Source organism: Dipodomys merriami, unplaced genomic scaffold (assembly GCF_024711535.1).
Source record: "Dipodomys merriami isolate MVZ:Mamm:240054 unplaced genomic scaffold, mDipMer1.0.p SCAF_16, whole genome shotgun sequence".
Lineage (NCBI taxonomy): Eukaryota > Metazoa > Chordata > Mammalia > Rodentia > Heteromyidae > Dipodomys > Dipodomys merriami.
In genome coordinates this window covers 30,442,015-30,467,204 of record NW_027202937.1, presented here as the reverse complement: position 1 = coordinate 30,467,204, position 25,190 = coordinate 30,442,015, and the positions used below count along the sequence as shown (strand labels likewise).

General features: G+C 40.4%; 1 protein-coding gene across 1 annotated transcript in view; it reads right to left on the bottom strand.

Moving 5' to 3' along the window:
* Nucleotides 1-25,190, bottom strand: part of F13a1 (coagulation factor XIII A chain) — a 172,512-nt gene that overhangs the window by 33,586 nt on the left and 113,736 nt on the right. Inside the window, exons 9-11 of the mRNA XM_070024633.1 lie at nt 16,912-17,015; nt 14,737-14,825; nt 5,017-5,170 (exon numbers count right to left, since the gene is read on the bottom strand). Of these exons, the coding sequence (XP_069880734.1) occupies nt 5,017-5,170; nt 14,737-14,825; nt 16,912-17,015 (347 nt within the window). The remainder of the gene's footprint in view (nt 1-5,016; nt 5,171-14,736; nt 14,826-16,911; nt 17,016-25,190) is intronic.

Below are 25,190 nucleotides of genomic sequence, written 5' to 3'. Positions count from 1 at the left end.
ATCTTGCCCATGTTTTTTTTTTTTTTGTGGGGGGGGGGTCCGGTTGTGGGGCCTGAACTCTGGGCCTGGGCGCTGTCCATCAGCTCTTCAGCTCAAGGCTAGCACTCTACCACTTGAGCCACAGCGCCACTTCCGGTTTTTTTCTTTTTGCTTATGTGGTGCTGAGGAATTGAACCCAGGGCCTCATGCATGCAAGGCAAGCGCTCTACCACTGAGCCACCTTCCCAGCCCTATCTTGCCCATGTAATTGTAATCCCTCTGTACAGTATTTTCACAATAAAAATATATTAAAAAATTAAAAAATTCTTTTGCAAGATACACAATTGATTCCCCTATTGAACATTTCAAAATGTGCATTTTTTCCTGTCATATTATGTTTTATGTTTTTAAAATTTTTTTGTAAAAATAATGTATAGAGAGGTTACAGTTACATGAGTAAGGTAATGAGTACATTCCCTAATATTGCTTTATACCCTTTATACCCTAATATTGCTTCCCTCCCCATCTCCCCAACTCCTCCTCCCTCCAAGTTATAAGTTCGTTTTCAGCATAGTGTTTAGTACATCTCATTGTTACAATGGGTCAACCTGCATCCTTATTTCAGCATTTTGCTATTTCTCTTCTCCTCCCCAAATTAGAAAAATGTATATATAAGATGCAGGGCACCAATTTCTATGAGTTAGGTTGAGGGAAAGGGAGGATGAGGAGGTAAGGTGAAATAGGAAAGGTGACCTTGTGACCTTGAGAAGAACAGCCTTTAGGATATGCTGCTAGCAGAAATTAGGGTACAATGGGCAATGAATGGAAAAGGAACAAGATAAGGTGCAAGTCAGATGGCAGACAAGGAGTAACACCGCAGGGGCATGAGAGGTAGGGAACACAATGTTAGAAAGGATTTTGTGAAGTATTTTATTTAAATTGTTGGAGACACTTAAGTAGAATGTAAGAGAATATAGAAAAAGGAGAGATGTGGGGCTGGGAAGGTGGCTCAGTGGTAGAGTGCTTGCCTTGCATGCCTGAGGCCCTGGGTTTGATTCCTCAGCACCACATAAGCAAAAAGAAAAAAAGCCGGAAGTGGCGCTGTGGCTCAAGTGGTAGAGTGCTCACCTTGAGCTGAAGAGCTGAGGGACAGCGCCCAGGCCCAGAGTTCAGGCCCACGACTGGACCCCCCCCCAAAAAAAAAAGAAAAAAAAAGAAAAAGGAGAGATGAGAACAAAATGACCGAGTAAAGAATTAGCAGAGCAAAGAGGAAGCAAGATGGAGGCACAGTAACAAAAGTTTTTTAGTTTTTAGTATATATAAATCATCCAGAGGGCCTTCACCATGATAATTCACACATGCATACATTAGAATTTACTCAGATTAACCCATCTATTGCTCTGTTCTTCCCCATCCCTCCTACCTTAGGCTATTCAATAGCTTTCAGTGGGCTTCCTAAAAATGAATTATATGAAAGGAAAACAGGCTGTGTTGGGAACTAGGTATGGGGGCGGTGAGAGCAGTTGGACAGAGCCAATAGAAAGGGTAAATTAAGGTGTATAATGTTCTACATACTTCACAGCAATGCATGGAAATAGACAATGAAACCTGTTGAAATTGTTTTAAGTGTGGGGGTGTTGGGGAGATAAGAGAGAGAAGGGGAATTTGACCCCAGTACATGGTATATATGTATGTAAATGTCACAATGAAACTTCTCCTTGTATAACTCATATATACTTTTCAAATGTTTGACAATGTTTTCAGGATTCTGGTTTTCATAGTTTTGGAGTTTCCTAATTTTCAAAAAAAGTTTTTAAATTGGTATTTAAGTGTTAAGTGAAGTGGAAAATAATCTTTTACTTCATAATCTTTCACTTGACAATTTAACTAATTTTAATTCCTTCCTTCCTTCTTTTTTTTCATTCTTTTCTTTTGGTGCCAGTACTGAGATTTAAATTCAGGGCCTCAAGCTCTCATTTGGCCTTTTTGCTCACAGCCACACCTCCAGGTTCAGTAATAATTAATTTTTAAATCTGGTAATAAGTTATTTCTGATGGTTTTACTTAGCTCTGTATTTGAGTGTCCACATTCAGCATTTGTGGATTCAGAGAAACTGAATGAGAGATGTGCTGTGAGGATCAGCATGGCCAGTGCTGGCCCAGAACACTGCTAGCCCTTCATATGTGCCCCTGGCAGACATCAGTGATTGACCATGTTTCCCACCAGATGCAGATAGAGTCCCCATATCCTCCTCAAAGTAGTGGTTCATTTCATCATTAGCAAAGGTAGAAAGTGAAATGAATAGACCACTCTTGATTAAGAGACTAATTATCTACCTGGGATCAATCTCAGCTCAGAAGCATGATGTTGTAGAAAGGAAGTACCTCTTGCAACTATTCAGGTGGATTCAGGGGGTTTTCTAGTTATATCAGAACACACATGGCCTTCCATTTGAGCCTTGCTTTCTTGTCCTATTCTGGTTGTGTAAGCTTCTGAAGTCTTCCTCATGGACAGCTGGTGCATTTTATGTTTTAATCCTTGTCTATGGGTGTTTTTTGTTTTGTTTTTTTAATTTTTTCTCTCTTGGCATTGGATCCTGTCCTCTCCTGATTTGACTTTCACTGTCACCTCCAAGGTTAACAGTTAATGAGAGATGTGTTCTGCTGCATTTTTGACAAAGCATCTTGTTACTGACTGCTGAGTAAGTTGAGAAATTGAGTCAGATTGAACTCAACTCAATGGAGAATTCATACTCCGATCCCTTTTTTTGTCTTTTCCTGGGGAGCTCTCTTCCCAGTGCCATCTGCCCTTTATCTTTTGGACTCAGTTTGATGTGTTTCAATCCTCTGAGTTCTGTGTTTAGCACTTGCACACAGGAAATGTCCATTCAACATGTTGACAAGACAAAATGGATGTATCCTACTACCCCATTTAGGGACCTGTCAGGCCATGAGTCAGCACTGAATGAATTATTCCTTCATTTCTAATCTGACAGTCATACATAAGCACAGCCACAAGACTATGCCCAAAGTATGGTGAACACCACAAGCTATCTCTGACCAGTCTGGGTGCGAGTCTTTCTTTGTGTCCCACAGTCTCTGTCTACCCAGTGTGATGATGGCTGAATTCCATTTTCCTCTACAGCTAGGTGGGCAGATGGGACTGCACGGCCACTTGCTAGCTTGTTTTCCAGCCTTGTAGCTACACAACACTGGGCTGAGGATGGTTGGTTAAGAGCAAGCTGTTGAATGGTTATTTGTATTGAAAAACAAACTTTACAATTTAGGCGTGGGTCGGGGGTGGAGAGGGGCAACAATGCTTGATAGGAAATGAACTCATTACCTTGCTCATGTAACTGTAACCCCTCTACACAGTATTTGTACAATAAAAAACTTATTAAAATATATAGAGAGAAATTACAAAACTGGTTTCTTTCACATTTTCTATGCAGTACTCTTTTCTTCTTGCTAGAACTGTTTGTAACTCGATATTGAAAAGACTTTGCTTAGTTATTTGTTTAATTGTGCACATATCATTTTTTAAATTTCTCTTTTAGGAAAAAGTCAAAAAGGGGAAAAAACAAAATAAAATCAAATACTTTTTTTTTTTTTTTTTTTTTTTTTTTGTCGGTCGTGGGGCTTGAACTCTGGGCCTGGGCGTTGTCCCTCAGCTCTTCAACTCAAGGCGAGCGTTCTACCACTTGAGCTACAGCGCCACTTCCTCAAATACTTTCTGTATCTATGTGATAGCCAAATAAATAAAAGAATGAACCTTTTCCCAAATACTGTAAAATTTCACTAGTTCACATTATGATAAAAAGTCTGAATTTCTAACACCATGCCCACATGTTCTCAGTTCAGTCAACTTTTTCTTTATAGTGCAAATTGCTTTTGTAAATATGAGCAAGGAGACCATCTAAAATATTTAAAACAAATCCTGTATTCCTTAGCACATCAGGAATACTGATGAATATTTAGGCATATGCTAATTACTTGTCCTTTTTATCCATTCACTAAAATAAATTCTGCACTTAAAAACCTTGGGAAATGATACTTTGCAAAATAGATCCCCTCAGGACCCTCCACACCTCACCTCCTGATGGCACTGACCTTGAGCAGCTCTGTCTCTAGCCACCAGGCATTCTGAGCTTGACTCCTCACACTTAGACATCTGGGCTGCTTCATGCCAATGACCTTTGGCTGTGTCCCCATTGCTTGGAACCCTATCCAACTTTCTGTGCTTGCTTTAGCCAAGTTTTACTTTTCCTGAGTCTCCTAGTAGTTCATAGTGAACCTGTTTGTTCTTATAGCCTTCCCCAGATAGTGCTCCTAGCTCTTCGCTAGGGACAAGACTTGTGCTCACTGCCAGGATCTCTTGTGCCAAAACAATTGTGGAGAGGCTTAGTATTAAATGAGAGGGCAGGAGCTCAATAACACCATTTAAAATATTCTATACAACAAAAATGAACAAAAATGCACCAAAACATTATTTTATGGTTGAAACTTGGTTTTGATCTAGTTGGCCTGAGTTAGTGAGATTGCACTATACTATTAATATTATATTATCTATATCATCTGGCTTCCACAGAAATTCAATGAAATAATATATTAAAATAATTTGCAAAGTATTCAATAAATATGAGATAGTTAAATTTTTATTATTGAACTAATCTTCTACAAGTTATGTAGTATTTTCTAATATGATTGTTTTCCATATGGTTTTCTCCTGACAAAATGATTAGACATTAAGGTTCTTATGAAGAAGGACATATTCTGTATTCTGTTAAAATAGGTACAACTTTAAGCCAACTCATTGCACTTGCCGTGTGAAAAGGGATTCTGCTCAAAGCAAGCAAACATAACTACAAAAGGTAGCATCAATTTGGGTGTCATTGCTCATGAGAGTTTACATTCCTACTCTTCCCACCAAACACTGCAAATGCCTATGCATTCTCATGAACACATTCCGGTTCACAGAGAGTAAACACTATATGAAATTGGAAAAAATAGTTGTAGCAAAATGGCTGTAGCAAATTACCTTCTTGGAATTTGTAAGTATCAGTAATATCTTCTATTCCATCTTCTCCAACTTTCTTGGTCACTATTAATTTCCCAATGTGTGTGGTATCCACGGACTCTACCACATGAGTGCCATCTTTCTTAGCTCTGATGTAAATGACATCACTGTTGACCTGAAACAGGAGAAGAAAGTGTTAGTCATTCCAAAATGTCCTCATAGCTAGGTGCAGCACCGATCATAACAGCTAAAATACAGAATCAACCCAAATGCCCAACAGCAGGTAAAATACAGATACAAAAGACATATATAAATCCAGCTGTTGATAATACAGTATAATTTGCAGCAGCATGGATGGAACAGGAGGCCATTCATTGTAAGCTAGACACAGAAAAACAAATATTACATGTCACTCACTTGTAGAAACTAAAAAGTTGATTTTTATAGCGAAATGGAATAGTGGTTCACTATAAACTGGAAAGGGAGTGTAGAGAGAAGACAGAAAGAAATACAATAAGGGACATTAAAATATGATTGAATGAGGGAGTTACTTCTGGTTCTTCTTTAGTACTATAAGGTAACAGTTTAAACAATCTTTAATATATTTCAAAATGACTACAGGAATATGACATTCCAAACACATAATAATTAATGTTTGAAGAGATGGAAATGCTATTACCCTCATTTGTTTATTACACACTGCATACACATATTAAATTATCATAATTTACCCCATAAAGATGTATAAACATTATGTCTCATTAACAAAAGCCAAAAGAACTCCTTGTCTCCAAAGTCTAACTTTCTAGAATGTAGAAATTGAAAGACTCAGAGTTGTTGGGCTTTGGTGGTTTATGGCCTGTAATTCTAGCTACTCAAGAAGCTGAGATCTGAGAATCATGGTTTGAAGCCAGCCCTGGACAGAAAGTTTGTGAGACTTATCTCCAATCAACCACCAAAAAGCTGTAATTGGAGCTGTGGCTCAAGTGGTAGGGAATCAGCCTTGAGCGAAAAGCTAACGGACAGTTCCCAGGCCCTAAGTTCAGGTCCCAGTACTGATACACTCACAAAAAAATGATTCATAGAACCGAGATTCTCCTCTAACAGCACTGGGTTCACAGGGCCAAGCTCATTTAAAAAGTTTTTCTGAAGGTGAAATCTACTTTAGAACCATTGGGACTAGGTTAAGTGAAGAATGGCTGGGTTAGAAACATCAGTTGTACCTGAGAACAACCATTTCTTTCCTTCTTCTCAGTAAGTTCTACTCCTTCAGGAGAGAAGAAGCATCATGGACTTCCTTTCCTTCCCAGAGGTCCTTCCAGCCACCAGAGGCTGTGTGACCGATTTCTAGGAAGGAAAAGAAGTTTTCCATGTGGTCTGCTGAAGAGAATTTTTTACAAAAGGAGAGAGCGCTCTGTAGACGTTCACACACAAGAGAGGAACAGAAAGGCACAATGCCTATGCGCATCTGATCATACAACATAATATTTATTGAAATGAACTTCAGGAATTGAAAACAAGAGTTGTTTTTTCTTTCGTGCTGTTTTTGTTTTCTTTCCTTTTTCTGTGTGTTCATTTACATGTCTCTGGAAGTGTAAGGGAAAGTGAAGAAATGGAGAGACAAAGGATAAACAAATGCAACAATAGTACAATGAACCATACAATGGGAGGGGAAAACTGGTAGAGAGAAAGGGAAGGGGTGACACTGTCCAAGAAGAAATGCACTCTTTCTTTACCTGACTTAGGTAACTGTAACCCCTCTATATATCACCTTTAAAATAACAATAACTTTTTTTTAAAGGAGAGAGTTTCTCTTCTTTTCCCACAGTAACCACAGGAGGATAGTAATGAGAATTGCTGTCAACAAAGAGAAGCTGGCAGACAAGAAAGAAGGGAGGAACTTGCAGGGCTGGTAATGGGATTCGATGGCTCAGCCAAACTTGGCATGGCCTAATTCTGGACTTCTTACAGAAAAGGAAACCCCAACTTTTCAGTCATATTAATTGTGTTACTTGCAGCCAAAAGTATCTTAATTAAGAAAAAGAAGCATTTCAGGCAATTTTCTGTGCTTCAGAAATTAAAATATGCTAGCTGTGGGACTTTGAAATAGCATCTTGGGACCATGCTGGCTGAGCTGCAAGTTTTGCCAGTACTCTTCTTTCCCATTCTACTTTCTAGAGACAATGCCCAGACCCATGTCTGCATCTTGATTTCCCCAGATTCACTGATCATGTTTTCATAATAAATTTCTTGAAGGTTTCCCTTCTCTCAGCATGGGAGCAGGTAGGATACATGACCAGCAGGGATAACGGTCATGGATGTGGATACCACATGCTTTGTCTACCTCCCAGTTTCAGCTTTCTTCTTTTTAAGTAGGGTAATAACAGCTCCTTCCCCATAGAGTGACTGGCAGAAATAAATGAAATAAATGCAGAAAAGCTACTTATGAGTGTGCCTGCATAGAACTAACACCCAGTAAGTTATTGACAACTATGTATTATTTAGTGGCATTACCAGCATTCAAAGTGCTGGAGGTCTAGCAATCAACAAATATTTCTGGTCCCTTTTTGATAAGATTTACATAATAAGTTTGATACTGGTACATTAGATCACTAGAACACTTCCAAAAAAAGAGAAACAAACAAAAACAAAGGGCGTACTTAATTAAAGATGTCTTAGAGGGGACTCTAAATTTATAATAATTTTTCTTTTTTATAACATTTAAAAAGAAGTCTTATATGATTCTAAGGAACAGTTAGTTCTGAGAAGCCCTGTCATAAAGGATGATAAGTATCTTGAGACAATAACCCCGAAAAACTCTAGGAGGTATGGAGTGGGGTTGGACAGAAAATAACAGTTGAGTTAGAACATGTAAGATGCATAGGAGTTTGTGAGCTATCAAATGGAGGGAAGGAAGGCAGTGAGGAATAGGCAGGTACCAAGCTTTTCAAGAAGGTCCTAGGAGAAACATTAAGAGTAGTGGCAAGAAACCTGCACTGTGATCTTGGGTGTGCTTTTGTAGAAAGGCATGTTAATCTCTCTGAACTTTCTTGAACATGAAAATTACTCAGACTTTAGATTTCATAGGAACCTTTTAGGCCACAATGAGCTAAGATCCAAGATGTGAACATTTCATAATGAACTAAAAATTGACATGGCTATTATGATGGGATAATCCTAATTTTTTGAAGGTTAAAAAGAACAACTTCCCTCCACTTTCTCACGAAATGTTCTGAATTGATGAAAAGTCCGATCCTTACTATAAAGGTGATAGCTGACAATTACTCGGTGGCCATAGTGTTTCAAGGACATCATATAAATAGTTTAGTACAAACTTCAAGCAACAATGTTGTGAGGACTACATTATTATCCATATTTTATAATGGTAGCATCAAGACTCACAAGAATCAAATAAAGTGTTGTTGTCATGTGGCCTGGTGCTAGGAGAGAGGGATGAACCCTGAAGCCTTGAGCTAGCTCACAGCTATGTCTCTCCATCTCCACCCTAGCTAGCCCATCCTATTTGACCATTGCCCGAGGCCATTATCTATATTCTATACATACATATGACCTTTACTCTATGATATATGTAATGTATATATTATCTCTCTTCCTCTCTCTTCCTCCTGCTCTATCTATCTATCTATCTATCTATCTATCTATCTATCTATCTATCTATCTATCTATCTATCTATCTATCTATCTATACATTATTTTTTTCTTTGCTCTGGGCTGGGCCCCATTTCCTTGGCCTTCATCTTGGACTGGCCTATGGCCCATTCTCTTGACCTTCATAGCATATTTTCTCTTCCATATGATCTTGAAGAATGAAGAGCTTTATCTTATTTGAGCTTTGGTTTGAGCCTGCTCCTTGGCAGAGAAGCCAAAGCTTCTCTGAAAGGCTAAAAGATGAACTCAGGAACCAGGACAGGAGAATGCAGAGCAGTTTCTTAAGGAATATGTATCTATTAGGGGAAAAACTGTTAAGGAAACGTTCAATGAACTGCCTAACTTGGGCACTGCCTCAGGAGAGACCATGCAAGCATAAACAGCTATCTCTTCCACTTGCCAATTATATCAATGGTGCTCATATCCTTAATAATAGCCCTTACATAGCTAGTGGTTTTGTAGGGAGACAAGGTGAAACAGGTAAGTGGCTAAATTCTTGCCTCCCCCTTGGCTTAAAAAATTGGTTGAATCTAAAAATCTCAAGCCAGCCCTAGAACTCTGTGTTTTGAGGTAAGAGATGGGAAGAAACTGCTGAGTTTTTGTATTTTTATGTTGTGGGGAGAGGTGGAGGGACACTATTCCCCAACGAACATCAAGAAGCTTTCTTTTGGGTTTCAGTTGCTAGTAGAGTGATTCTCTATCCTAGATTAAGGGTGAGCATTTAGGGGCTTGCAAAAGTACCCATGATCTGCCTTAATCAAAATTAACTGATCATAGGAGATCAGTAGTTAAGTGGAGGAACTGGATATTACTGTGCAACTTTAGGGGAATTATTGAAACTGGTTAGCAGATCAGCATCACACATGACAGTTCTATGCTAATTTCTTTTCCTTCTTTTGAATGGAAAGGAGCCTCCACAACCATCTGCACTTGATAGGGCTATGGCTGCTCTGAACCTGGGCCTCCTGATGTAAAATCCAGTGCATAGGGTGCACTATTCACAAGGTCACTTCGTGCCCTTTTCTGCAGACACTAGCACTTCCTATGCAGCCTGAGCCATTGCTTGGGGATCTGGGGATTCAGTGAGAGTGGTTTGTGTCCTCAGGAGTTGGAGGGCCTCTTCAAACTTCACCTTATTCCCACAGACATGAAGGTAACCATGGTGTGCTGATGTTGAGTTTTCTGGTAGGGATGAAGAAGTCTCTTCATTTTCATGACAAAAGCCAGGGCTTGATTTGGTTTGTCCATTTGTTCCCAGGAGGGGAGAACTTGGCTGCAGGCCCTGCAGAGAAAGCACTACCTCTCTGGGTCATATTGGAGTTGGATGCCCTTAGGCACTGGAGGGCCTGCTAGGTACAATTGTAAAATGCCCAGCCCTACACTTGTCCTCTCTTCAGCCTGTGGGTGTCAGGGTTGCCTCTGCTACTTCACACAACCACCTCTTCTTCCACTTTGACTAAGCCTCCATCTTTGAGACAAAGTGCACCCAACACCAGCTTGTTTACCTGACTCATCCATTGAACAAATATTTATTGATGCCTATTATGTACCAGACTCTGATCTCAGCAATGAGAATACAACATACTCTACTTTCAAGGAGTTTCTATTCTAGAAGGGTAAAAACCAGCACCAAGGCTGGGGAGGAGATAAAAACAAGGTATATAAAGATCTTTTCTGTTGGGGTAGAGCCAATGGAAGCCTCTTTGAAGTGATTCTGGATGTAGTGAGGGGGCAGAATAGGTTTTTCTTCCAACACAAGATGATAATGTGACAGGAGAAGGGTTAGCTTTCCTAGAGAAAGGATTTGCTCTATATAAGAACATGTTTGGATGTTTCTAGAAGAGCAAAAAGGTGGGTAGGGATAGAGGAAAGGAAGAAAAAGATGGGATCCAATCTTGGGCCCAGGTTCTGTTCAATTTTATTGTAAGGATGACAGGAACCCACTGGAACTTTCAAGTCAGACTTGTGACATATTTGATTTACAGTTTCAAGGTCAATTCTGGCTGATAAGTGGAGAGCAGACAGAAGGGTAGGAGAAAGAACAGTGAGATAAGGCAGGAGGTGACTTCACAGAGCTTGGTCCTGTGCAGAGCTCAGAGGGTAATGATGAGGATTGCAAAAGGAGCTGGATAAGTGATCTTTTTGAAGGTATTTCTGGAAAAACGCATGAAGAAGGTTAAGAGAGAATTTTATGCATTATTTGAACACACGGACACATTGTTTTTTATCTGTATGAAAGACGCTTAAAAAATGATCTATGTCTGGTCGCAAGGCAAATAGGTTTAAATTGAGAGGCAAAAATCTCCAGAGGAGGACTTGCACAGGTTGGATACAGAGACTTGACATCCCAGAGCCAGGGGAGGTAGAGCTCCTGGAGCCATGGATGTGGAGAGCGGGGCAATGAGACCTTGAGGAGCCAGACAGTACTGCTGCGAGTCACCCTAGCCTGGGGTGTGGGTGCACCATCCATAGGTGCATGGTATATGGACTTGTGGTCTAGTTTGGGGGGAATTAGGGAAAAGGGTTCCAAGAGCCAATTAGAAGTTAAGGAAAAAGAGAACTTTCTTTTTTCAGAAGCAGTATATTCTTCACTAAGAGCCTCTGGCTGCTTGGTGAACATGGGGACTTAGAGACTCCAGACCCTGAGAGCACACACACACTCTCTCATACTGAGAATTGAACTGAGGATTTTGAACTCGCTGGATAAACACTCTGCCCCTGGAGCCTTGCTGCTGCTTTCACTTTTAGTTTGTGTGCACTGGCCTTTAGCTTTTTCTGTCCAAGGCTAGTGCTCTACCACTTGAGCCACAGATCTATTTCCAGCTTTGTTTCCCTGGTGGGTAACTGGAGATAAGAGTCTCACAGACTTTCCTGCCTGGTCTGGCTTCAAATTATGATCTTTAAATCTCAGCCTCCTGAGTAGCTAGATTACAGTACAGGTGTGAGACACCAGTGCCTGGCCCCTGCTTTTTAGGATATGGTCTTGATAACTTTTGCCTGAGCTGTCCTCAAACTGGTATCCTCCTATCTCCACCTCCCAGATGTGCATCACTATTTCCAACTCCATCTGATTCCCTAAAGACCTTCAGCTATCCTGAGTTGGGAAGAGAAACATCAAATGGCCTTTTGGAGCTAGAAGAACTCACTATAGTACAGAGGGGCTAAGGAGGGTGGAGTCAGAGAACAGAGCATGCTCAGAAAGTATCCCCCCCACTTCCCGTCCCTTTCTGCCCACTGAGAAAAAGAGCCAGAAGGGAGAACACTTTGCATGCATACTCTTTCTTTCAGGTTTTATCTTCCAAAGAGACCAAGGCCCTAGAAAAACAAAAACAAATAAAACAAACAAAACAAACAAAAAAGAGTCAATGAACAGGATGCTGATCTACTGGAAATGGGTGAAGAATGGCCTGGAAGTCAGCATGCTCAGAGGCAAGAATGGACAAACTCCTGCTGATGTAGGTGGAGTGGGAAGAGGCTCGATGATGAGGATGATGACGCATAAGAAGTAGGAGAGGAAGGAGCCTCTCAGCCTAATCAGTCATAAAGATTCTTACTGAAGTCACTTACTATATCCCCCAAGGACACCCTTGACAAAAGATGCCCAAACATTTCCAACAGTGTATACATCTCTTACAAATGGCTTGGCTCTGGAGCTCAGCTCAGGCCAAAACAATGAACTGCACCTTCTGTCAGACAAGCTTCAGCAGCACACAAGAGAGGAGTAATTATAATCTGCAAATTCTGATGACATTTCTAACACCCTGTCTATATTTAATAATAGCAAAAATTGCTTGCACTAAAGGATACTAACCCATTTGCTTGCCAAGAAGGGCCTTCCTCACTACTCCACAGCAATAAGACATACTAAAAATATTAGAAGAATTCACTATGGGGTTTAGACCGCTTTCCCATTAAGAGGTTCTCAGAGCATTATAAACTGTCAGATGACAACTGGGAAGGTTTCAACAAACCTTCAGATCTCAAAGTGAAATCAAATAGCTAAGACGCCAAATACAGCAAGCCTGATCTCCCTAAGGATTCTAGAAACTCTAATGGCAGGTTCAGTGAAAGATGGTTCCTTTTGTGTATTTCAAACTCCCTGTTCTGATGTCTAAATACAGATGTGTACTTCACTTCCCACAAACTTCTCAATCCCATCCCACCTCCGCCTTTCCTGTCATTGTTCTGGTTCATACCAGAACATCCCATGGAGGATACCCAGTCCTCTGCTTGGTCTCCCATCTCTGATGTTAATTCCATCCATCCTGTGTTACCTAGGCTGCTAGCATCCTAGTTTATGCCCCGCCTTAGTGATGGCAGTCCCTGGCTTACAAGATGAAGAGACAATTTCAGAACTAATTTCTCTATGTAAACATCCTTCAGCTTTTATCTTAGACACCTGATGCATCACTGGTGTTCTAGCTGCTGCAAAGCATTCAAATGTCCACACAAGCCATCCTCTCTGTCTAGCATTCCTTCCTCAGATTTCTGTCTAACCTCCTTTGCTTGAATGACCATCTCTCCTTCCTCTACCCCCCACAGTGTTCTGCTCAGAGCACTATGTCCACACAGGATTATTTCATGATAAGCCTACTACAGTGTTTGGCCATGAACAGTATGTTCCCTCATGTGCATCAGGCTGACAGCTGTCCACCAGATGGGATACCACCCTATAGGTAGCCTAGGAAATAATCTGAGATTGAAATTTGAAGAGCAGTTTTCACCCAAGTCTTATCCCTTCTGCACCATTATGAAGTCAGAAAAATTTTAAGCGGAACAACTGTAGGTGAGGGACCCTCTGTTCTGACATTGTCTGTGCTTCTTAGATCTGTATATATCATTGTTCCCAGGTGAGCCTCCTTGCTAAGACAGCATCCTGTGGTCTCTGCGGTCCCACTTCAGCTCCCACTTCTCTGTTAAAGCAACTTCCTGAGTAAATGCAGACTGTATGTTGGCGGTGTCGCTTAACTGACAATTAGATCCATGGAATTATTTTGCCATGTGATCATTTTACTCTTGGTTGGTCGATGTACTTACTTGTCACCTCAACCAAGAGTTATGCTTCCTGAGGGTCTGTAAGATCCCCACAGCACAGGGCCTGAGGCAAACTCATAGTAAACACTCACTCCTGAGCATGGGTGCATAGAATGGTTACCTGCCTGAACTCAGGCATCTAGCTGGCTCCTGAAGTTAGCACTACTATTTACTAGCTAGTTGATTATAAAACTTATTTAATCATTCTTTGCCTTGGTTTTCCTTTCTGTTGAATGGGGACAATTACATACTCACCTTAAAGGGGCACTAAGAGCATCAAAATATAGGAAAAATGTTTACATAGCAAGAACTCAACTACACATGTCTCTTGATGCAAATACCCCTGGGTGGAGTTATGCCTTTAGCCTTTCAAATGCCAATCTCTCTGCCAGCAGTCTCCCATTCTCCATTACCTGACATCTCTCACATTTAATTTGATATTCAGAATTCTCTTTGGAGCATCCTCTAATTGCTTCTTCTGCTTCTAGCCCCTGAACAGTTGTGGAATTTCTGAGCTCTCATCCAAGTGTCCATATGGACCCATTCAGTGAGCTACATTCCTCTTTTGGAGCAGCCCTTTGGAGCCCCTCCCTCCTCCTGGTGAGAGAATGGCAGTGTCCAAAGACCTGGGTTTGGGTTGTGTGTGTCTTTTATTTTGTGTAGATTGGGAGCTGGTCTTAGAGCAAAGTCAGCTACTCTGAAATTTACATCCGTGGACATTTCTACCAAATTTTGGTTGAATGATCCAGTTAGTCAATTTCTCTGAAGCTGTTGCTGGCAGTTAGTTCCCAGGTGCAGAGAATTAAACTAAGGTTGTAAATCATTTGCTTATAAGGAAGAATAACAAAAACCACCTTCAACCATCAAGGGAAAAATATTAAGAAATATATTTAATATGAAGAATCTGATGTCTAGGAATGATGTCTAGTTGATTTTTATGAACATGACACGTATGCTGTGTACATGGGTAACTGTTGAATTGCTTCATGGGCTAAGAGGTCCAGAGGAAAACACTCCTTCCAGAAGCATTTGACTTACCTCAGCAAAAACAAAAGGAGCATCAAACTGGAAGCAGACATGGCCATGCTTAACAGCTTGAACAGAGGCTGGGCCACAGCGGTACATACCTGGATCACACAGAGGAGGAAGGTGTGAGTGTGTCATTTCTAATTCTGCCTTTGTTCTGGGCAGCTATACATAACAGCAAAGTGGGTCTACAGACACCAGTGTTCCTCAGCTTCACCACAGATGGATGTTTTTTAGTGGTATTGAAGTTTGGACTCAGTACCTTGAGTTTGCTAAGCAGATATTTTAGCTCCGAGCCACCTCTGAAGCCTTTTTTGTACTATTTATTTAACTATTTATTTTTGTGCTCATCCTGAGGCTTGAATTCAAGGCCTTGGCACTGTCCCTGAGCTTTGTTTCACCTTAAGGCTAGCTCTATACTACTTGAACCGCAGCTCTACTTCTGACTTTTTGGTAGTTTATTAGAGATAAGAGTATCATGGACTTTTCTGCCTGGGCTGGCCTTGAACCTTGAGCCTTAGGTCTCAGCTTCCTGATTAGCTAGAATTACAGACATAAGCCACTGGTACCTGACAATGTAGTGGTTATTTTTAAGTTAGGATCTGGCTTCCTGCTCAAGTACACACTTGGAACTCAGTCTAGACCTGCTTATTTTAGGATTCCCGTTGAAGATGGTGGTGCTGGTATAACAGGCATAAAACATCATGCCCAACTTCTCTCTGCTGAAGTAGAGCTGAGTTTTCTTCCTGGGCCGGTTGGGAACTATAATCCTTTTATTCTCAGCCTCCCATGAAATGACAAGTGCATATTACTGCATTCTATGGGTTGGGAATATTTCTCACCAACTTCTTGGCCTGGATTGCTCTAGAACCATAATCTTCCTACCCTCAACCTCTCAAGGAGCTAGGATGATAAGCTTAAGCCAGCTGTGCCCAGCTTCATTATTGATATTGCCCAAATGCTTTCTATGCCTAGAGAGGGCACATGATCAATGTATAAAACGCCTAGTCAAGCCAAAAATTAAAGCTAGGAAAAGAACAAAGATTGTGGGGCAACACTATTCCTTTACCTGTTCTGCTACCTATAGACATATACTTGAGTGCTTGTTCTACCCTGTGGGCTTCTGCAGTGTTTGTCCCTTTTTCAACTGAGATCTGATATATTGGTAATGTTGACATATTGTCAGGTGGTTGTGTTGTATCCATTTGTTCTAATTTTTGTTTTATTGGACATTATGGACATAGGTCAGGTTTAGATGGAGAATCTGGACACTAATCACATGGATTGGACAAAGCCCAATGCTCATCCAGGAAATTGGCAAGTTCATGTCTACTTTTACAAATTTTTTTTATATTTCAACCATCTATCCATAGTTAGTGAGATTACCTGCCATTAGTCTCTCTCCTCTGAGGTCTCCTCATGATAAACAATCTATTACATCAGAAAGTGTTAACCTTCCTTCCCTAGAATTCAGTATTTCAATATTGTTCCATTGTAGATATGTGCAGAATGTCTGTTCACACAGGCTATGTATCAACACCACTGTCTTAGATTAACACCAGAGGACATAGACACAGGTAAATACAATTTTCCCAGTCCAGTAATTTTAACATCATATTAAGTAGAGTTGGAGAATTGGGGTATGATTTTATGAAATTCTGGGGTGGACCATAGCTCTCACTGTTTAGTAGAGTTGGCAAGTTAGAAGATAAACACTGGAAGTTTTGAAAGGAATTGTGTAACATAAAAGAAACCTGACTCTGGGAGATCAACAATTTGGAGGATGATTTATAATTATTTATCAAGTTCTTTATTTTCTTCTACAGCCTTATATCTTATCACTTTAAACCAGAGAGGGCTAAAGTATATTTTATAGCCAAGTAAAAAAAATGCTTACACAGATATATTTTTCTGTTCTTTTCAGAACTGCTTATCAAAGCAAGAGTAGATGAATTATATGGGGTAAGTTTTATATTCCTTTCCCAAAAGTTGTAAAACAATCAGGGTAAAGCTGACTATTAAAATGAATGGAAACCTGATTGACAGGCAGTTAATATTATCCAGAAAACATATTACTGCTGTTGGTTCCCAATAAGCATGCTGCCCATGCAACCAAGTGAAAACATATAATTGAAATAAGGTCAGCAGAGAAACAACTTCCCTGAGGGAGGGAAGAGGTAGTTTTACCATCACTGTTTTCCTGGGGAGTGCTGTCCACAGCTTGCCAGCCCCCAAATCCAACAGGAAGGTCAGGCCTTGTCATCCAAGCTTCATTCCAGCAGTGGTAGTTCCTGAGAAAACACAACCACTAGGAGGTTACTCTTCCCACCATATACAGTCCTCCAAAGAATCAGATGCTAAGTTTTAGATTTCTGGGATACACTAAGCTGGGCTGGAAGCTGTCAGAGTTAGCCTGGAACTCCAGATAAGTTTGATGAACTGATCTATTCCCACTGACACCTGTTAAGGACACTAGGATGTCTGGTTGTTGCTGACTATCTGTCAAGGTCAGCTTCAAGGTCACCCAGGCTGGTTTTCCTTAATGTGTTGAACAGTTTTGATCTTAACCATTCTTTATAGCTGAATTGTACATAATTTTCTATGTACTAGAAGTGTGGGAGAAAAGTGAGCTGAAATTGGGCTATTTAACTCAGAACTCCTTTTACCTAGATATGATTTATAAAACCAAATTCTGTTGCAACGATGAAGCAATACTTATTTGTTTTTATGCTCTGAGACCATTGCCACAGAAACTATAACATTTATTGCTGATTATAAACCTCTATAATTTGTGGCATTTGCATCTGGTGTTACAAAGAGAATAGGTCATCAGAGCTCTTTGCCCTTCACCAAAGATGGCAGCTCATGATGTGAGGACCTTGCAAAACTTCTCAGAACTTTGCATTTGACCCTTGAAGTGAGAGCACAGAATAAAATGTCATCGTGAATTGTATTAGTATGTCCTTGTAAAGACCTGAGATTATATGACAATACAGAATCAGATGAGAGCACATTAACCTCTGAGCACTATAGAAAATGTTCATATAGTAATAATATTTGATGATGGGGTAAGGCAGTTACATAGTCTTTGCTTATAGCACTGATGACTTTCAGATCCAAGGACTTATCCATCCTTTCCCTAAATACCTCTCAATGTCAGTAGTTTGTATGTTTTCCTTCTCTCTGAGTACAGCCCAGTTCTGATTGGTTTTATTAAGACATGCTAATTTAATCATGTTCCCACAATGTACCAGGCATCTTAAGGATGCTGGAGATTCAAAGATGATCAGGACAGGATTCCTGGCCATAAAGAGCCTCCTGGAGTGGAAGGAATGGCAAACGTATGGTAGGTCTGCTGTTTAAATAAGAGAATATGTGTAAGTACCATGGGGATTGGCGTGATGAGCACTCCAAAAGAACAACTCTGGGGCTTTAAAAAAACAATTAATTGAAATGAAGCAAGCTAAAAGAGAAATTCATTTGGGTTGCCTCAGGAATTGAAGAGGGCTGGTTTAGGGCAAAGGCTTCCCAGAAGGATCAATGGTTGCATCAAGTCCTGGGTAGTAAAGAGGAGTTTATTTGGTTAATAAAGGATGCTCAAGCTGGGTGTCAATGGCTCACACCTGAATCCTAGCTACTGAGGAGGCTGAGCTCTGAGGATTGTGGTTCAAAGCCAGTCCAGACAGGAAAGTCCATGAGACTCTTATCTCTAATAAACTACCAGAAAACCAGAAGTGGCATTGTGGCTCAAGGGCTAAAGCACCTTGAGCTGAAGAGCTGAGGGACAGCACCCAGGCCCAGCGTTCAAGCCCCATGACTGACAAAAAAAAAGTAAAATAGGTAAATAAATAAATAAAGGGATCTCAAGTAAAGACATGGGGGTGGGTAAGCTACTGTGATGGGCAAGGATCTGTCTGCTGTTGATTACAGCTGAAGGGAATACTGATACGAGTGCATGAAGAAGAGAGATCACAGGAGACAGTAGGCAGGCCATCCACACTTCAACAACTATACACAACATTCCTTTGTGTCAGATGATGTTCTAAAACTTTCACATACCTCAACACATCTGTTGTTTCTGATACCCTGTGAATTCTGTTATAATTACCCCTAAATTACCTGGGTCTGGGCAAGTAAAACCCGGGGATATGAAGAACATGGTTTTAGGTAGCACTTTATGCTAGAGCTCTGGGGTTGATGCTCTTTAAAACTGAGCTTTTCACACAGATGAAGATAAGACCATGATACACTGTTATGCCAAATCAACATTTGTGCTTTATCTTTCTTAGAAAATAAGAAGGAGAGCTGTTTGCAAGTCTGTATTTGTGGAAGATGTGTAGAGAGGCCAGGGTGGAGCCTGAGCTGAGTTTTTTCCCCCATTCCCTTCACCCTGAAATACTGAAGTAGTCTATAATGGATCAAAAAAGCAGTCACTAGAGCATGGCAGTCACCATGGAAAAGACAGAGAGGTGATGGTTTTGTTACTAAGACTTGGAAGGAAGAAGGATGAGAAGGTTTGCAATGAGGGTGGCAGGAATGGATGGAAGACCAGCTCAGGAGTTTGCTTGCTTAGGGGAAGTTTATTTTTTTTGCAGTAGTACAATTAGAACCCAGGGCCTTGACCTTGATAAGCAAGTGTTCTACCACCTGAGCCATATCCCCAAATGGTTTTAGCTTTGTACTTGCTTTTCAGATAGTGTCTCTCACTTTTGTCTTCCCACCTCCACCTCCACCTAAGCTAGGATTAGATATATACTATTACTCCTGGTTTGTTAACTTTTTCCCCAGTCTAGCCTCAAACCATGGTCCTTCCATCTTTGCCTTCTGTGTAGCTGACAAGTCATGTATATGCCACCATGCCTGGCTTCCAAGAGGCCTTTTGGTATATAACTGTGACACTGGACTTGACCTCCTTAGAGTCTTAATGGGTGGCGGAGAAGGAAGAGTAAACGCTGCCTGGAGAGGAATGGAGAGAGGGGCAGTACAGACTCTTCCATGAGTGATCTAGGTTGTGAAGGCAAGAAGAAAAGATAAGGAGGGGCCTAGCACTCAGTAAATGGAAGGACAACTATATTAATTATTTGTAGCTACTAGAGACCAAGACATGTTCATGGAAAAAGAAGCAGCAGAGAAAAACAACAATAAAAGGGGCTCAAATACTGAGGGCCAAGAGAGTGCAACCAGAGCAACCTCTTCCCCCTTTCTCCCCTCCTGTGGAAACAAGTATAATCTGTAGGGTAGGAAGTTGGTACAGTTAGCAAGTGGAATGATCCCAGTAGAAGGTGGAGGAAGGAAGATCATAGTCGAAGGATAACACCAGGCAAAAGTGAGAGACACTATCTGGAAAATAACTATAAGCTAAAAGATGGAGTCAGGATCAAGATGTGATCTCTGGGCAGTAGCAGGAGGCCAGTTTCTACCTGAGGCCCACCTTCTGTCTCTGCTCTGAGGCAGAAGAGACACACTGTGTGTGAAACCAGACCCTGGCCAGCCTCCTTCCAGGACAGCAGAAGTAGTCCAGCCGAGGAGGGACTGAGGAGAAACAAAGAAAGCATCTGCAGTCCTGGATGGACTCCATCATGCTGTTCCTCAGCCCTTGGTCTTCAGTTACCCTGGCTTTCTCTGCTACCACACCATCCTAGATTAATAGACTGTAGAGAATCCTTATTTAAATTCAAATCTCCTGGCAAGGTTAGTCTAGAAAAGACAAATATGCTTGCACTTCAGATCTTAGGTAAAGACTTTTCTTTGAAGATAATATTTCTTTTCCAATGACTGGGCATGGGGGAAAGTTTCTTTTCTCTCACTAGGACACCTAATTAGTGACAGGAGATCTCTATCTAGTGTCACTCATGGAAGGCCTGAACTTGGCAACAGGATCTGAAGCTTGCAGGCAGTGGGGGAGGTAGAGAGCACGTAGCAGGCAGCCTGGTGAGTCTGGGCTCAGCAGAGGGTGCAAGCCAATGGGCAGACACACAGTCCAGCCAACTGCACAGCTCTGGGGACATTTCTCACTTTGTGGTTCTCTGCTCAGGGATGGGGGCTGGGAAAGATTCGAACATGCTGATCGGCTATATCCCAAGTCCCTCTACGGGAGGGACTATTCAGACATTTAAATTTATGTGTGTGTGTGTGCTTATTTTATTTATTTATTTTTGCCAGTACCAGGGTTGGAACCCAGTGCCTCATACTCATTCTGCTTGTTCTGTTGGTGCTCTACCTTCAGCCCTTTGTGATTTTTCTAACATTGACATAGCTTATAAAGACATTCCGTGGGAAGGGAACAATTCTCACAGGCTGTTATCAGGTATTCGGCATGTTTGATGCAATTCATAGAATCCACACATATTTCTGAACAGCTAAGCTTCCTGATTGTGTCATTTCCCTTTGGCCTTAATAACTTCCCTTTCACATCTCTTTCCCTAAAAATTTCCCTGGAAAATAGCAATAAAACATTTAAGAAGCACATATACACAGGGTACAGTGCCATATTTTGATCTATGCCTCCACTGTGGAAGAAAGGATTACATCAAATGGTAATATATCTATCACCTCACTTGATTTTTTTTGCAGTGAGAACATTGACAGTAATTTCAAAATATAGGATATGTTATTACTTATAGTCACATGTTCTGCAGTAGATCCAAAGTGCTTATTCTTCCCATAACAATCTTCCTTGATTTCATGGACTACATCTCCACGATAGGAATACACTCTGGTTTGTTAAATGCTACCTTTTATTTTAAAACCTCTTCATCTAGACCACCACAGTCTGTTTGTTTCCCTCTTACAATTTTTTATGCCTTTGCCAACTGTTCCTTCCATATCACAGCATTGGGAAAGAGATCCTAAGTACAGCATTCCCTCCTTAGCCACAGGGGGTACATTGTAAAGATCCTCATGGGTACTTAAGACAGCAGACAGTGTGGAACTCTTCACATATATGTATATATAGATATGTACATATCTATATATACATATATATTGTTTTCCTGTGATAAAGCTCAATTTCAATTACAGCAATATACTGTAATACAATCTTTGTGAATGTTGTTGTTCTCTGTCTCTATCATCTCTCTCTCTCTGTGTCTCTGTCTGTATCTCTTTGTCTCTTTGTCTCTGCTTTCTGTCCCACTGTCTTGGATTCAAGCCTTGTAATATGACTTCCATTAACCAATAAGGCTACTGAGTGACTTTGGAGCAGGTAGCATACACAGTGTGAATATAATGCTGAACAAAGAGATGATTCTCAGCCAAACGTAGCAGTATACACCTGTAATACTAGCCACTCAAGATGTGGATCATAATTTGAAACTAGGCTTGCTTTTGTTTTTTTTGTGTTTGTGTTTGTGTTTGTGCCAGTCCTGGGGCTTGAATTCAGGGCCTGACCTTTGTCCCTAAGCTTTTTTGCTCAAAGCTAGTGCTTTACCTCTTGAACCATAGCTCCATTTCTGGTGCTTGGTGGTTAATTGTAGATAAGAGTCTCATGGACTTTCCTGCCTGGACTAGCTTTGAACCATGTTCTTCAGATCTCAACCTCTTGAATAGCTAGAATTACAGGCATGAACCACCAGCACCTGACTGTGGGTTTTTCTTTTTTGTTTTAGACTGTCAAAACCAGCCCAGTGGCCCTTCCTGTCTAGGCTTAGCTGCTTCAGTTCGCTTCTCTTGGGAGACACCTGAAGCAGCCCTAGGTAAACTAGTCCTGATAGTATGCGAGGTGATGCTATGGGAGGTGAATGAAGGAGCTGTGGGCCTCCCAGTGCAATGGAGGGTGCTGTGGAAGAAACCAACTGCCCACCAAGAAAAAAGAAATGACTGTTTATTCTAGCTTGTCCTGGGATGAAAAGAGATTCCTACGGAGAAGCCTAAGCTTAGCATTCTCTCATGTCTCAGGCAACACAAGTGGAAGAAATTACTAGCAGGTGGGCTTGGGGGGTGTACCACTACTTTGACATGCAACTGTAAGTGTATTTATAGTAGAGGTGAATGTCAAAGTCATTAATAACTGCTCAGACGCAGCTGAGAGCCACCAATTCCACCACTTAGAAAGGGCACTGGCTCAAGATGCTGGTGCAGTCCTACCAGAATGTACTGTCTAAAATTGACCCATATATATGTATATATATTATATAATATAAATTTTTATTGTGAATGTGATGTACAGAGGGTTTACACTTACATAAATCTGGTAATGAGTACTTTTTTTGAACAGTGTCACCTCTTCCCTCATTTTCTCCCAGCTTTTTCCTTCGTGAGCTCCCTTCCACACAAGCTCATTTTTAACATAGTCTCTAGTGAGTATCACTGCTGCATTTGTTCACCCTGTCTCCCACCATTTCTATGCCCCCCCCTTACCCTCCCCCAAACAGATAAACTTACATTCAAGATAAAGGGTATAGAAATCAAAAACAGTGACAAAGAAGAAAAAACAAACAAACAAAAAGCAAAATAACAAAAAACCTCTTGTTTCCATTTCTTGGAGTTCATTTCGATAAATATTTTATATGATCAAATGCACATGGCTATTGAGCCCTTGTGATCCTCTCCTAAGAATATCCTCCTTTGGTCTCATTGTGTGAATGTTCATAGTCCTGTTTAATTTATCATGTCCAAGTACAATTTTTGTCTTTTACCATCCATTATGTTTACTTATGATTTATAGGCACATTCTAGTTACTACATAGGGGGGAAGCCATAGATTTATAGGTACATTCTAATTGCTACAAATGAGAGAGAAACTATGCAACCTATGTTTCTTTGGGTCTGGCTTACTTTGCTTAATATAATTTTTCAAAATATTTCCATTTCCTTATGAATGGTGCTGTATGATTCTTTCTGATAGAAGCATAAAATTCTGTTGTGTATATATACCACATTTTCCTGATCCATTCATCCACTGAGGGGCATCTGATCAACCCAGATATATTAGAGCACGTTAGGGACAACTAGTACTTACCATGTTTCCATTTATTGGGTCTTTCTATACATAAAATTTCTGGGAGTCTGTCCTTCCTTAGTCCTAAGAGTACAGCTGTTCTATCTTCAATCTTCAGGTAGAAGTGACTTGCATATATATTAAGATATGTTCCAAACCCTTTAATAAGAGCAATTCTTGGAAAATTAAGGGATAACTATACAGATTACTTTTTCTCTCTTCTTTCATTGTCTCTTCTCCTTTGAATTTTGTTTTCTATTTAAAAATTTTAAATGTAGTGTCAGAAAATGGAAGAGATGGAGGATGGAACTATATTTAGCAAAAACAATATGCAAATAAAAATCTCAAAAACAAATCAAAGCAAGACATAAAACCAAAATCACCCTCCCCCCAATCCCCAAACTAAAATGCTCAAAACACGTGTTCACTTGAACCATGGCTGCCATGGTCAGTGAGAAGAGCCCCCTCAGCTTCCCTCTGCTGGACTCACTTTGAAAGTAAGACACCCTCCCATTTTTACTGTGCCACTTTATGACATAGTGAGCCAGGAACTTAGACCCTGACTGAAAGCGAAGTAAAGCTTGGACTTTGAAGATGTATGTTTATATAACTAAAATGTATAAATGACTATAATAAATTCTGAACAAGTTCATCTATAATTATTAGAGAAAAATGAAAAAAAGAAATCTATGCAACAGGCTCAGCAGGTAACAAAGTCCTGTTTTACATTATAAAGGTGTTTATGAATATAATATGCTAAAGTTGATAGCTCTTGTTTTTATAAAGTTTTCATTAATCACAAAAAGAAATTCACCTTGGTGGTGCATATTTTACTAGTTTCTAATTCTTTATAGCAACCTTGCAATAGTCTATATGATGACTCTATCTTAGGCAGAGTTTATGAATAATGAAAATATGACATTTTCTTATGAAAAATACCTAAGGTCTCATATATACATATGCATATATATGTATATACATGTCTCATAAACTTATGAGACATTAAAAGCAATATATGTGTGTGTATATATATATACACTCTCCATTGAGCCTTTCTAAAACTGTATAACCTCTATGCTGTGTGAATATATATGTTTATGTGTGTATATGTATTTATGTGTATATGTATATATGTGTGTATATGTGTGTGTGTGTGTGTGTGTGTGTGTGTGTGTGTGTGTGTGTGTTGTTGGTACTGTGGCTTTAACTCAGGGTCTCTGTGCTGTTCCTTAGCTTTTTTTGCTAAAGGCTAGTTCTCTACTACTGTAGGCTCTACTTCTGTTTTTTTGGGGGGGAAGGAGAAGTTGGGGAAGGGAGGTTAATTGGAGATAAGAATCTCACAGACTTTCTTACTCATGTTGTCCTCAAATTGTGATCCTCAGATCTCAGCTTCCTGAGATTATAGGTACGAATCACCAGCACTTGGATCCTTAATGTATTCTATATGGCTCATTCCTACTTTACCTATTTTCCCTCTGACTTGGCACCAATAAAGCTCTCTGTCTACTCCCAAGTGAGATTTGAGAGA